Source organism: Sus scrofa, chromosome 9, assembly GCF_054392235.1.
Source record: "Sus scrofa isolate SSC_HxYL_T2T_F1_AM1 chromosome 9, Sscrofa_HxYL_maternal_Yorkshire_Landrace_v2.0, whole genome shotgun sequence".
Lineage (NCBI taxonomy): Eukaryota > Metazoa > Chordata > Mammalia > Artiodactyla > Suidae > Sus > Sus scrofa.
The window spans coordinates 140,125,867-140,140,594 of record NC_139391.1 but is presented as its reverse complement, the minus strand read 5'-3'; the positions used below and the strand labels follow the sequence as shown (position 1 = coordinate 140,140,594).

Genomic DNA, 14,728 nt, shown 5'->3' with positions numbered 1-14,728 from the left:
CCACCCGTGCAAATCCTGAACCCAAACAGTGAAGAGGCCGCCCTTCCCCTCCTGGGGCTTCCACTCATCATGGCCCAGCTTTCCATTTGGCGCTGGCTTTTGAGTCCTACGGTCTACTCCTCGCAGAGTAAATATTTAAATATAACCTTCTGAAGATGCAGGCACACTCCAGGCTTCCTCCCCCAGAGCCCTGCAGGAAATCCTGAGGCCCCAGAACACAGCCCTCTGTCCGCTGCTCCAGGCCTCTTTCCACTAACTCACTTCACAGCCATTCCCATCCGCCAGGAAATTAAGATGCTCTCTTTACAAGGAAGACGTGGAGAAAGAGGGGACTCATTAGACGATAGCGTTTAAGAAGGAAGCTTGTCCTACAAGCAAGAAAACCCCTCTAACTCCCCCCACCGCGTTTGTACGACAACAGCTCCCCATGTCAGACCTGGAGTCAATCAACATTCAGATGTTGGTCTGAGCTTGGTGGTGGGAAGCTGGGCACCAGACGTGGCCGAGTTTCACCAAGGGTCACAGAGGTTTGGCACTGCTTCCTTCTGAGGGCTGAGCATTCATGAGACACACAGCTAACCCAGGGGGCCCAGGCCACAGCAGCAGGTGGGCTGGGCTGGGCAGGCCCCTGCCTGTACTTTCTCATCCCTGGGGGTCGCAGCCCACTCACAGGACCCTACTTAGGGTGAAGGACCAAGAAGTTTCGGGGAACAGGCTGGGGAGGAGGCGGGGAGCTCGATGGGGGAAGGATCCACCCACGAGACTGCTGAGTGAGCTTTTCATTTTGATCTTGTAATCTGGTTATCACTGCAGACGATGCTCTCAGAACCACAGAGAGGAGTTCCCATCGTGGCTCAGCAGGTGAAGAACCCGACATAGTGTCCATGAGGATGAGGGTCCCATCCCTGGCCTCCTGGATCAGTGGGTTAAGGATCTGGCGTTGCTGCGGCTGGTAGAGCCCACAGATGCAGCTTCAATTTGACCTCTGGCCTGGGAACTTCCACATGCTGCAAGTGCAGCCAGAAAGGAAGAACGGAAGAAGAAAGAAAGGAAAGAAAGAAGAAAGGAAGGAAGGAAGGAAGGAAAGAAAGAGCGAGCCACATATAACATGTAGGTAGGAGCAGTTCTGCAGGAGTAAACCCACTTGAAAATCAAGTTAACATTTCTCTGTCTGTACTGAGATTTTGTTTGTATTTCCTCTACGGGGGAGAGTCTTAGAGTTACGTAAAGAAGAGATGTGTTTGCCTCTTTTCCCCAAAGTGAAAGAGTAGTGAGAGAAAGAGCAAAGAGGACGCAGGTGAAAGGCACCCCTCTTCCCTGGACCCAGGAAGGAGAGGTGGCAGCTGCGAGCCAGCACCCTGCCTAGGCTCCCCCTCAACCTTCCCCCCACCAGCCCCCAGCCCCTTGCTCCTTAAAACAGGGAGACTTTATCTTTTTTTCTTTCTTTTTTTCTTTTTAGGGCCGCACCCGTGGCGTATGGAGGTTCCCAGGCTGGGGGGTCCACTCAGAGCCGTACCTGCCAGCCGACACCACAGTCACAGCAATGCCAGATCCAAGGCATGTCTGCGACCTACACCACAGCTCATAGCAACTCCAGACCCTTAACCCATTGAGCAAAGCCAGGGATTGAACCTGCATCTTCATGGATGCTAGTCAGATTTGTTTCTACTGAGCCACGACAGGAACTCCAACAGGGAGACTTTAGAAGTCAGAGCTCCTCCCACAGATCCAAGGAGCGAGTCGGCTTGGGATCTGTCTCATGTCCTGGGAACCCTTTGGGGCCTGAGTCTCCTGTGACAGAGCCTCCCACAGAGAACAGGCAGCTGCGGGGCTGGGGGAGGGGCGGCGGGAAGGAAACTGAGGCGGAGGAAGTTCTGGTGGCTTCTCTGAGGCCAAACACAGTCAGCAGCAGAGTGAGAGGCACACCCTGTCTCCCTGGATCCCAGGGTACCCGTCTTCTGCACCGACAGTCTTGCAGAGACCGCGGCCTCGCAGCGGCAGGCCCTGCGAAGGGCTGTCATCTCCACGGCGTTGTCATGTGTGCTCAGAGCTGCGTTTAGGTGCCAAGTGCCACGAGATAGGCGCTCGGGGTTGAGGTGATCGGCAGAGGTCGAGGCTCCTTGGGAAAGGACCATGGTTCTGGCACCACAAACAAGTAAAGGGCGTCACCCAAGTCTCTCTTCAGGGTCCCCCCAAAAGTTTTCAGACACGACACTTAAAATGTACATTTTGAATACGCTTGAATGATTTTCCTTTGGTAGTCTTGTCATTTATGGTCTAGCTCTTCTCTCTGCAAACTGGCCCAGAGCAGCGTATAAATGTGTAAAGTTAGTTTTCCGAGGCCGTGTTTTCCTTCCAGTTACATCTTCCATGGTTTCCAGATTCTGTATATTCGCCATTTGTAAAAATCCACATCTCTGCTTTTGTCCAGCGTTCATGACAATAACAGAATACTTGTCTCCAACTCAAGCAGTCACTTTGGGGTTCATTCCTTCTATAAAATAGATCTTTGCAAGTATTAATGCCCAGAGGTCTGTAAACATCAACACGAAAAGGGAAGACCTGCCTTCGCATCAGCACGTCTGTGCAAACGTCTGTGCTCTTTTAACTAATTCACTATGAAGTCATGAGTAAGATATGAAAAGGTTTATTTAATCTGACAGGGTATTAAGAGAAATGTACGCACTTTTCTGACCAGAGCATTTTGATGGCTTTCTCTCTCTCTTCTTCCTCTTAATCTCTTCTGGGGGGGGGGGGGGAAGCTTTCTTTCTATATATTAAGATTAATTTTTATACTTATTGAGTAGTAAAAAGGTTTTAAATAATGAACTGGGTAGAGAGCAAAACTAAAATCAATCAGAATCCAATCCAAAACCAGCCAGACTTCATCACTATTTGCATTTTGATATTAATTATTTTAAAATTTCCAGGGTTTTCCCTACATACATATTGCTATTATTGAATTGTATTTTACATTATGTATCTTCTATTTCATGGATCCTTCATAACCTTCAATTAACTTTTTTAATACAAACATTTACATAATCTGTGCTTCACTAGAAATAATGATTCCCTAGTTATTTCACTCTTTCTGTGGATTCAATATTTTTATGATTCCACTTTTGATTAACCTTTCAAATGACTGGGAACATTTTATTTTTGCTAGGAACATTGACAGGACATTTTCTGAGCCACACGCCACATATTTCGGCGGCCTCCTGATTTAGGGGCAACATCTTCACGAGGTGTGGAATCTGGGGTGTACAGCTTTTTCTTGCCATATTGTTTAGGCAGTATTCCATGATTTGCTGGCTTTTGGGATGGTGGTGAAAAAGTCAGAGTTCAAATGCCATTCCAAGTGGAGTAGCCCCAATCCTGCCAGGTTCTCCCCACCGTGACCCCAAACACTTGGGCATCACCCAACAGCAAGCACAGGAGACTCTGACAGGTGGAAAGAAGACAGCCGCTGCCTGGGGACCTGGGGACACGAGGAAGAACTCTTTAGTGTGTTCCCTGGTTTCCTTACCGCCTCCCACAGATTCCAGACACAGCCTGCGGAAGCCTCCACATGGGAACTGCCAACGGGTACAGACAAGAAAAGCTCCGCGGAAGCCGGAGGAGGCAGAAAAGGGAGGCCGAGCAGAACACTGGTTTCTTGGTAATATCTGCCCCCCTGCAGCCAAACTGCTGGCGAATCTGTCCCACCTCTGCAGTTTTAGGAGATCCCACCTGGAACTGGTCCCCATGCCCACCTGGCAGAGATAGGTGGCACCACAGCTTCCACACCAGGGTCCAGAAGGGAGGACCTCGACCGGGTCACAAAGAGACTGAGCAAGGCAGAGGGAGGTGGGGACAGTCACCACTCCATGTGCCACAGCCTCTCCCCGTCAGGAGGGACCAACAAGAAGCCGAGCCCCTCCATCCACCTGACAACAACCAGACTGGATGTGGCCACGTGCAGGAGGGTTGTCGGCACCCTGGCTTCGCCAGCACCCTGTGCCCTGCGTGGCTTGGTGGGGCTGAGCCTCCATCCCAGCATCAGTGAGAATAAAGGATGCCGTGCGGGGGTGGAGGGGGGAGTACTTGGTCCTGCACTACCTGCCCCCAGTGTTGGGGGGGGCATGGGGGATAAACATACATCCCCCACTTAGGAGTAACGAGACAGTGCAAGTCAGTACCCTATTTTGCCATGTGTGTGTCAGCAAGGCTCAGTAGCAGACCTGAAACCCACCCTCCACATCAAGGCAGATTCGCAGCTTCTACCAGGATGGCATCAGCAGAGGCAGGTGGTTGGTTAAACACACCTATCTATCCAGTTCTCATGCCAGATTTCCCAGAAGGATTGTCTGCTTAAGACCAAAGCAAAATGGGAGTTCCAGCTGTGGATCAGTGAGTTAAGGACCCGATGTTGTCTCTATGGGGATGAGGGTTGGATCCCTGGCTTTGCTCAGTGGGTTAAGGATCAGGCATTGCCATAACATGTGGCGCAGGTCACAGACACAGCTTGGATCCAGCATTGCCATGGCTGTGGTGTAGGCTGGCAGCTGGGGCTCTGTTTAGACCCTTAGCCCAGGAACTTCATAAAAAGGAAAACAAAACAAAATGAAAGGAAACAAAACAAAACAAAAACACTTAATAGGATTCAGAATCTCATCATATAGCCTCCAACATGTCCAGGATTCAACTGAGAATACCTTTCATAACAAGTACAGACTAATCACAACATGAAAGAGAAAAGATAATAAACAGACACCAGCATTGAGAGGAATCGGGATGCCAGAATTATCTGGCAGGAGGCATCATAAAGATGTTTCAGACGGTAACCGTGAATTCTCGTTAAATGTAAAAAGAAATTTTAAATATCAGTAAAGAAGCAGAGGTGATAAAAAATCAAACGGGAATATTCCAGAACTGAAAATAAATTGACAGAAGTTTTTAAAAACTTACTAGATATACTCAACAGCTGCGTGGACACAGAAATGACAGAATCCGTGAACTTGAGGAAGAACAACAGAATCTACCCAGCACAAAAGCCAAGTAAAAGAAAGCCCGGAAACTCAGGGACCTAAGGGAAAACCTTAAAAGTTCTGATGTTCTTGGAGTTCCTGCCCTGGCACAGGAGGTTAAGAATCTGACTGCTGCGGCGCCCGTCACCACAGAGCTGTGGGTTCAACCCCCACCCCATGCTTACCCATCCACCCCAAAAGGTCCCTGTTTAGGAATTGGTGCCGAGGAAAGAGTTATGGATGGACAAACAGATTTTGGATGGGAGTGTTTTCACAGAATTGTTTTAAACCAGGAACAGTTGGAAATAACCTAAAAGTCCATCAATGGAAAATTGGTAAATTCTGTTACAATATTTGCATATCATGGGCTAGGACACAGCTCTTAGAGAATCATAAAGCAGGAGTTCCCCATGGCTTAGCAGGCTAAGGACTTGGTATTGTCACTGCTGTGGCTCAGGTCACCGCTGTAATGCAGATGTGACTGCGTTAAAGGATCCAGCGTTGCCTCGGCTGTGATGTAGGTCGAGGCAGTGGCTCAGACTGAATCCCTGAGCCAGGAACTTCCACGTGCTGCAGGGGTGGCCATCAAATAAATAAGTAAATAAAGCTGACCTTCTCATTACTATAGTTCAAGAAGGATGAGAGCAAGAGAGTGAGATTGAAAAAGTGCCTGAAGTTGTAATGACTGAAAAATTCCCAAGGTTGGCAAAAGATGCGGACCCACAAACCCAGGAGCTCAAACCCCAAATGAAATTCAAATGAATCCCAAATAGGCAAACCCAAATAAATCTATGCCAAGATAGGTCATAATTAAATTTCTAAACACTAAAGACAAGAAAAAAAGGTCTTAAAATCAACCAGAGAGAGAGAGAGAGAGAGAGATGGGAACAAAAACTAAAAGACAGTGGATTGCTCATTTGGATTACAGGATCCAGAAGGAATTGGCATCTTTTTCCTTTTTTTTTTTTTTTTTTTTTTTTTTTTGTCTTTTTGCTATTTCTTTGGGCCGCTCCCGCGGCATACGGAGGTTCCCAGGCTAGGGGATGAATTGGAGCTGCAGCCGCCGGCCTACGCCAGAGCCACAGCAACACGGGATCCAAGCCGAGTCTGCAACCTACACCACAGCTCATGGCAACACCGGATCCTTAACACACTGAGCAAGGGCAGGGGTCGAACCTGCAACCTCATGGTTCCTAGTCAGATTCATTAACCACTGAGCTATGATGGCAACTCTAGGAACTGGCACTTTTCTCAACGGCTGAAATTTTCTTTTCTAACTGACAACAATTAATTATAATGTACTCCGTGAAACTACCTGTCAAGGATGAAGGAGAACTAAAAACACTCTCAGTGGGAAGAAAACCAGAATTTTCCTTTAGCAAACCTACTCTTAAATAGCCAAAGTCTTCTGAACCAAAAGGAAATCATAGCGCAGGAAGGCCTAGAGCTTCCGAAAGGGAGAGCACCGAGGGTGTTACAGACGGGGGCAAACATAGCAGACCAGCCCTTGCGTCTGAGTTTCTCACGTCATATTTGCCGACACAAGCAGTACTCCAGCGACCATAATGCGGTACTCAGTGCGTGAGTAAATGCCTGAAACGGTTGTATTTTGAAGGGGAAAGGGTTAATGGCCCTTCATTCAAGGAAGGTTTCTACCTATTACTCAAAGCGGCAAATGCCACTACCAGCAGATGGGGAAAAGTCACACAGCTACCTTGTAATACCGGGACCCACCACCAAGAAAACCAGATGAAGGGGTATAGGGTATATTTAAAATACTCCAGCTAAATCAAGACAGAATCCCAAAACTGATTCTGTAAATCATAGAAACGCATGAAAAAAAGAAACGGCAGAAACAAAACAAATAATCAAGTGTCAGACTTAAGCTCACTGATACGTAAGCTCATTCAATGTAAATGGCCTCAATACACCAACTAAATGGCAGAGATTATAAAAGCGGATTGAAGAATATGATCCAGCTATATGCTGTCTACATAAAATGCACTTCCACTGTAACGGCATAGGCTAGAAGTAAAGGGATGAAAAGAGATAGCATGCTAACATAAATTTTAAAAAGCAGGGAAAATTATATTAATATCACATAAAGGAGACCGCAGTAGCTAAAAGTACCAGCACAATGGGGGACATCACACAATGACAAATGAATCGATCCATCTGAAATACACAACTACCCCAAATGTGTACGTGCCAACCATCAGAGCCTCAAACTGTATAAGCAAAAGTGTGTACAGCTGAAAGGAAAAGCAGACAAGTCCTCAATGGTATCTGGGAACCTCAATACCTCCCCACTCGGCAAATGACAGAACTACCAGACAGAAAATCAGCAAGTACATCAATGAGCTGAACCACACAACCAGCCGATAAAACTTAATGGATAGATACAGAACACTATACATCAGTATTCTGCTGCTGTTCCCCCCAACAAGGGCAGAATACTCATTTTTTCTCCACCCCGGACAGCTCATCAAGTTAAGCCATACCTGGACCATACAACAAACCTCGGCCAACATAAAACCATTAAAACATGCAGAGTGTGTTCTCCAAGTAGGATGCATCAAACTAAAACCAGTGACAGAGAGATACCAAGGACATGTCAACCACACAGAATTTAAGCAACACACTTCGAAATAATCCCCGAGTGAAAGAAGAGGCCGCAAAGGAAATTCTTGCAAGTCAGAAGCTGATCTTCTTTGCATTCCTTCAAAAGTAATCTGTTACAGTTTTGTAAAATCAACTGTTCTTTACTTTTGAACTTTAGAAAACGCACCAGATGTTTTTGGTCAATATTTGTTATCCCATACTTTCCCGTTTAAGCATTTTGCCGGAATCACGGCAAAACCTTCCACTGGCCCAGAGCTGTGTTTTGGTTTTGGTGAAAATTTTCTTCTCTCACCATTCCTTGTTACGCGAATTATTACTCGTCTGCTTTCTTTCTCTGTTTAATTCTAAAAGCTCTTCTCCGCAAATCAGTTTTCTGACATTATCTGTTCCTTCTGTTTTCTGAGAATACTGCACGTGGGGCAGGAAGGTTTGCCATCAATAATGCGACTGCATCCAATGAAAATTTCGGCTACCGTCTGCATGGGAGCCAGGTCCCTTCTGACCCATCTTGCAGCTCAGTCTGGCTTGTCTTCTTCATTTTTTATCTTCTGTTCCGCAGAGTTCACACATCTCCCTGCATCTACACGGATGTGAACGCACAAGACGTCTCCTGTGATGCCGCCTTCTCAGCATGGGCAGCGTTTTTCTTCCTCGAGGTGTGGGGACTGTTCCCTGACCCCAAGCTGGCTTTGACACCTCGCTCATTTGTCTTGTAATAACTTCTAGGCGTGGGCAAGGGCTGGTCCTCACAAGCCCCCCCTGCGAGGGTGGTTTTCACCTCCTCTTGGATGCAACCGCTTCCTCTCTCTCCACGCGTCTGAGGCGTAGACTGAAGGTCATGGATGGAGCCAGTTCCCAGTACCCAGTGGCTCTTCACGCAGAAGTTCAGGGAAGATCTGAGCTGATCTGTCTCCTGTCTCAGCTCTCCTACGGGCTCTTTCACCGGGAGCTGGGGATTGATTCCTGGGGAGTGTGCATCCTTTTCCATCAAAAGTAATGTAGGAAAGTAATTTTACTAGACAGAGTTTTCTAATGATAGGTCCTAGGAAACGGCCTTCTACTTACTGTTCTATTCCAAGCTTTGAATGGTGAAATTTTGTAGAATAAAAATTCTGGGAAGAGCTACCTAAATGCCATTTTACAGTGAAATGCTAGTTCCTCCCCCAAGTATCTCTTTTTAGATTATAAAAGTTATACATGTATGGGAGAAAATTCATAACTTCCTGCAAGGCAAAGAGAAAAATTTAAAAACCTCCTGTGCTTCTGCTACCCAGAGAAAAAGCCACTATTAATATTTCTGATCAGTCTGCACACAAATATACATAGATACTTCCTGTCTCTGTACAGTATCTCACTATATCAAACTCCTGTCTGGAGACACGTATTTTGCTATATTTAAAAAAAACTATTTTAAACTATTACACAAGCATAATTTTAACATAAATCTAAAGTCACATGTTCATTTCTTCCTCCTGAAAAATACCAACAACTGGAATTGTTTGGATGTATGGCTTCCCTAAAATTCTCTTGTGTATAAATTATCTTATTTGATTCTTAAAAAATCTTATGAGATAAGTAGGCCTCCTCTCACCATAATTAAAATTTTATGGCTTCCAGGTTCTTTATATACTTTGGATATTAACTTTATGGGATATATGGTTTGCAAGTATTTTCTCTCATCCCATAGGGATCCCACTTACGTGAGAAATCTGAAACAGTTTAATTGCTAGAAGCACAGGATAGAATGATGGTTACCAGGGCTGGGGGGAGGGAGAGGGGGTGACACGGATCAGAGGGTATAAAGTTTGAATTGTGCAAGTGCTAAGCCTTTGGGATCTCGTGAACAGCACAGAGCCGAGAGTTTCAAATACTGTATTGTATACTTAAAATCATGCTAAAACGGTAGATCTTAGATTGGTTTTCTTATGATAACAATAGATTAGATAGACAGACAGACAGATGGCTAGGGCAGAAGAAAACTTTTGGAGGCAAAGGAAATATTTATGGCACTGATTGTGATGATGGCTTCAGGGTATACACTTACCCTAAACTCATCAAGGGGTGTATATGAAATACCTACAATTGTCTGTACGTCAGTCGTACCTTAATGAAGTTGTTTAATGTGGAAAGTTGAACAGAGGTAAGTCCCCTTCTGGCCCAGCGGGTTATGAACCCGACAAGTATCCAAGAGGATGTGGGTTCGAACCCTGGCCTCGCTCAGTAGGTTAAGGATCTGGCGTTGCTGTGGCTGTGGTGTAGGCTGGCTATAGCTCACATTCAACCCCTAGCCTGGAAACCTCCATATGCTTCAGGCGCAGCCCTAAAATGAAAAAAAAGGGGGGGGAAGGAAAGTTGAGCAGAAACACTCAAGGTGAGGAGGGGGAAGGGGACGTCTGGACGGAGGCAGCGTGGGCCCCCAGGGACCCTGAAAAATATCATTGCATGACATTGCGACTACGGCGCTGATGTGAGCACAGAGCCTTTACTGTGAAATACATTCTGTGATCCGCTCACCCCTCAGATGCACTAAGGCGCACATCTCCAAGGGCCCCCCAGGCTGCAGAACCCCGTGCTTTCGCCCAAGGGCGTCCTCGTCACCCTCTGCAGCCACCGAGCAGGAGCCCTCGAGTGCACTTACTCAGGAGGAGGGGTCCGCGTGGACGTTCACTGCCAAACACCTCTACCTGGTCTGGGCTGGTGCCAGCCTCCCAGTGGTTTTTAAATGACTCAGTGAGAAGTTCCCACAGTGGCTCAGTGGGTTAAGAACCCAACTAGTATCCATGAGGCTGCAGGTTTGACCCCTGGTCTCGTTCAGTGGGTTAAGAACCTGGCATGGTCACAAGCTATGGTGTAGGTCACACACGCGGCTTGAGTCTGGCATTGTTGTGGCTGTGGTGCAGGCCGGCAGCTGCAGCTCTAATGTGAGCCCTATGCTGCAGATGTGGCCCTAAAAAGAAAATTAAATAAATAGATAAAAAACCCTCCTGCCCACAGCCTTCGTGTCTCCGCATCTTTGAATCCTGCAGGACCTGAGTCAACAGCCAGCTGAATCTACCACCAGGCTAAAGGGTTTTGCACTCGTGGCCGCTCTCCTGACCTTGGCTCTCTAGTGGCCTGAATTCTGCTGCCGGCTTATTTTCGTCACATGTGTGACCCCAACCCACCACCTCTGAACTTTTTAAGCCCCTTCCTTGAAAATGTCTCTTTCTCCTGCAGCAGCACTAAGTCACTCATTCTGAATTTATATCTGAACCCTTCCTCTACTTCTGGTTGACAGGTTCCCCATCGCCGAAGCCTCAACCTTTTCTCGCCTCTGTCTAGATGTCGTCATTTCCTTTTCTGCCCCGGATTCACCCCTTGCTGGGCTGCCTCGAAACTGTGGGCAGCAGCGTCTCCCCAGGGACCGCTGGGTTGCAACCAGCACCCCTTCCCTTTGCTATGTGGCTCCAGACTGCTCATCCTGACATACCACTCCACCACGTCCTCCTCCTCCTCAGATACAGACAAAGCCTCTTTGTCATTTCAATGATGGTCATGCTCCTCCCTCTGACATTCAAGGTCAAGCAGCATTTGGCCTCAGATAACCTCTCAGGGGGATTTAACAAACTCCCTTTACGCTCCCCCTCGGTGAGGTCAAATGGACTTTCCCACAGGGGTTTCTCTCTCATCACTGTCACTCGTGCCCACAGGAGCTTCCTGATGTCAGGCAAACTTCCGCCCACCGTTCTAGGTCCAGAGTGAGTGGCCCCTCCAGGAAACAGCCCTATTCACGCCCATCAGAAGCATCCTCTCAATTTATCGCAGAGGAAAACAAAGCCTTTGCTATCAGCTAGATCTAGAACCCTGGCCACCACGCAACCTGCTCAGAGACCAGGCAGGCAATTCCTCTGAACTCAGTTTTCCAATCAGTGAAGTAGGCACATACCACCCACCTTACAAAATTGGCACACGCGCACACACACACACACACACACACACACACGCACACGCGCACGCACGAATGAGACTATGGATGCTAAATATCTAACGCTGCCCCTCAGACGTTTCAGACACAATAAATACCACTCATCCATAGGGCTTTCCGCTCTCTTGGACTTTTCCTAGGAACGCACATTTTTTAGATCACTTCCCGTCATTCCAAAACAATTACAGTGCCACAGAATAATTAAATATGTTGTATTTTAGAGATTGATGGAGAAGGGAAAACAAACACACATAGAAGAATAGGAGAAGGCTGCGGTAAAGCAATAGCATATTGGGGTAATTTTTTAGCATTTATTTCTATGTGAATGAATGTTTCAGCAAATATATTCTGCGAATAAATTATAATGGATATGGCCTGTTGGTATTTATACATCTGTTTGCCTGCTTTCCTTTTTTTTTTAAAGAACTCGGTGAATTTGATAAATTACAACTCAGCCCACTCAAATGAAGCACATAATATCCCCTCAAGCCAATCAATCCACACTGGGTTCCAGAAATGGACTTGTGTCATTTACCAAAAGGCGAAAGCATAGGGTCAGAACGAAGAACTGATGAGTTAAGGGTTCAACAGGAAACAAGTTATAATATTCTCCTTCCCAACAATAACAGGTGATCTATATCATCTATGACAACCGTCCACGGAATAATGCCTTTTAAAAGAGAGATTAAAACACATAGCAGAATTCCCATTCCGGCTCAGTGGGTTAAGGACCCGGCAGAGTCTCCATGAAGATGCAGGTTCAACCTCTGGCCTTGCTCAGTGGGTAAGCATCCAGTGTTGCCACAAGCTGTGGTGTAGGTCACAGATCCAGCTTGGATCTGGTGTTGCTGGGGCTGTGGCCAAGGCCTGCAGGCGCAGCTCCAATTCGACCCCTAGTCTGGAACGCCCCTATGCCGCAGGTGTGGCCCTAAGCCAAAAGAGAGAAATTATTCTCACTTCTGTAAGGCATGAAGTCGCTAGGAGAGCCACCTGTCACTCCCGTCATCTTACAGATCAGGTCACCACTTCACAAAAGTAAAGACAGCAAATGACACACAAACAAAAGCTACAAGGACCTACTAATCTGCACGGATATCGATACAGACTGGCTGCCCAGCGGAAACCTTCCTCTTCCCGCGCAGAAGCTGCCACCTCTTCCACTTTTAAAAACATCGTCTTTTGAGAGGAGTGAATCATAAGGCATCAAAAATAACATTACCGTATTGCCTCCAATCCACGCCAGGGGGTAAGAACCTCCACAAAATGAGGTTGTTTAGATGATTTAGGTAGGACGGCAGGGAGTGGAAACCCTTCTGATTGTACCACACCTGCAAAAGAGAGAGAACTTAATGGCCCTCATGAAGTCAGCTCGTAAGCCCACTCATCAGCCGTTCGCGGACACCAGGAACTCGTGCCCATTTGCCCCCTGAACACCTGATGCCGGCCTCAGAGAAATGACCCTGCCTGGCTGGCAGGGAGCAGTCCATTCCAGTCTGCTCATTTCATATTTACCTCGAGCCTACAATTTACAACTAAAAATAGATTCATTTTCCCCAGAACAAATGCAATGTTACTCTATAATTATATTCTCACAGCAAAAAGAGAATCTAAGCCCATCGTTTTTTTTCTCTTTCTCAGTTGGGAAGCTAATGAAATTTGACCTGCAAATTAAAACCATGGAAATGATAAGAAAAAAAATGATTACTTTCAAATTAATAACTGAATGTGGAACATTCTTTCTCGAAATGAATTGCACCAAACATTTGCTGAGCATGGCGAATAAAGCGGCGGGCCTGTCAGACGGGAGGAAGGTGAACGAGAAATCAAGAGAGAATGTTATTACGGCTGCGATGAGAAGTAGCATAAAAAATACTAATTGAACCATCAGTATCTATAGTTCAAAATATCACTATTTTAGTAAAAATTGAGCATGCTCCGTTTGGAATGCTGGTGACTGTTTTTAAGACGTATAACGTATCAGTGGGCACATTTCAGTCCTCACTCAAGCTCATGCCTCTGGACCAAGCTTGTCTTCTGTGACAGGCAAGCTTCTTTGCAGATTCAGAGCCGCTCCCCAGAAAGTTAGTGCTGGAGGAAACTATGCAGGTTCTCACAGTTTATGCAAGGTAAGGGCCAGATCTCAGGTCCCCTTGGCTTCCAACCCATTTTTTTTCCGCCTCATCACGTGATGATCAGGGTCCCGCATGGAAGCTCCTGGGTTCAGAGGCACAGCTCCGTAACAGGCCAGTGCTCACGAAAATAACTCTCTCCACCAGACGCTTCCCCAGTCCTTTCTCGGAGAGCCCACCCACGTCACGAAGCCATTCAGAAAGCAGCTATTGCCATGCACCCCCTTGAAAGAGGCTCATGCGAAGCCTCAGCATCATTCTTCCCGACTGCAGGGAGGAAGACATTCCGCTTGAAAACCTGCTCACCGCAGGCCCAGGGCAGCCTATGACGCCCCAGGCTATGCCCGAGTACATCTGAGACATCCAAAACCAAAAAATCCACAGATTCACAAATGTGTGTAATTTAGACACTCCTGAAAAGTAGGGAAAAGTACGGGCTGGGTCACAGGCCCGAAAGTGTGGGCCCGGCTCCTACACCCAGCCCAGTGACCCTGTCCTTACAGGAGTGAGCTGGGCCTGCCCCCCACCCCCTTGCCATCCTGCACCCTCAAACACACCCCCCGCAGACGTGCTTCTGGAAATGATTAGATCCTCGATCTGTTCAAGCCAAGGGACGGGTTTCTGTGGGAGAAAACCCTGCCGGTGGAGATCGGAACCCCCAGGGCCCCCGGCCATGGCCCGTGACCTCCCCCTGCCCCAGTCTTGGGGGAAAAAGAGTGAAAGGCCACGGCATCTTTCCTTTAGATCCGGGTTTTCCAAATGCCGCTGTTTCATTTGTTTGTTTTAAAAGCAGGGTGTTTTTTTTTTCAGCTTCAACAAATGACACCTTACAAAAACACAGTCCGAAGTGGACCTGCTGTGGCAGAGGAGGTGGGGGCCCGAGACCCTGAGCGTCCTGCCCTCACGCTGCTCCCCAGGCCCCACGGCTTCTGTGCTGGTCCCACTTCTTGCCTCTACCCCCAGCTGCCTGACGCCGGCGCCCTGCTGCTCCGTGGCCGATGGAGCGG

The 14,728-nt window shown here is 47.3% G+C and overlaps 1 protein-coding gene across 12 annotated transcripts in view; it reads right to left on the bottom strand.

Annotated features, from left to right (window-relative positions):
* ABCA13 (ATP binding cassette subfamily A member 13) overlaps nucleotides 1-14,728 on the bottom strand; it is a 349,393-nt gene that overhangs the window by 94,741 nt on the left and 239,924 nt on the right. For all 12 annotated transcript variants that reach the window (XR_014816633.1, XR_014816631.1, XR_014816632.1 and 9 more), the window contains one exon: nucleotides 12,812-12,920. Coding sequence is in view for 8 of the 12 variants with exons in the window: in XM_021063900.2 (XP_020919559.2) it covers nucleotides 12,812-12,920 (109 nt within the window). In the remaining 4 variants the exon portion in view is untranslated. Of the gene's footprint in view, nucleotides 1-12,811; nucleotides 12,921-14,728 lie in introns of those variants that run through there.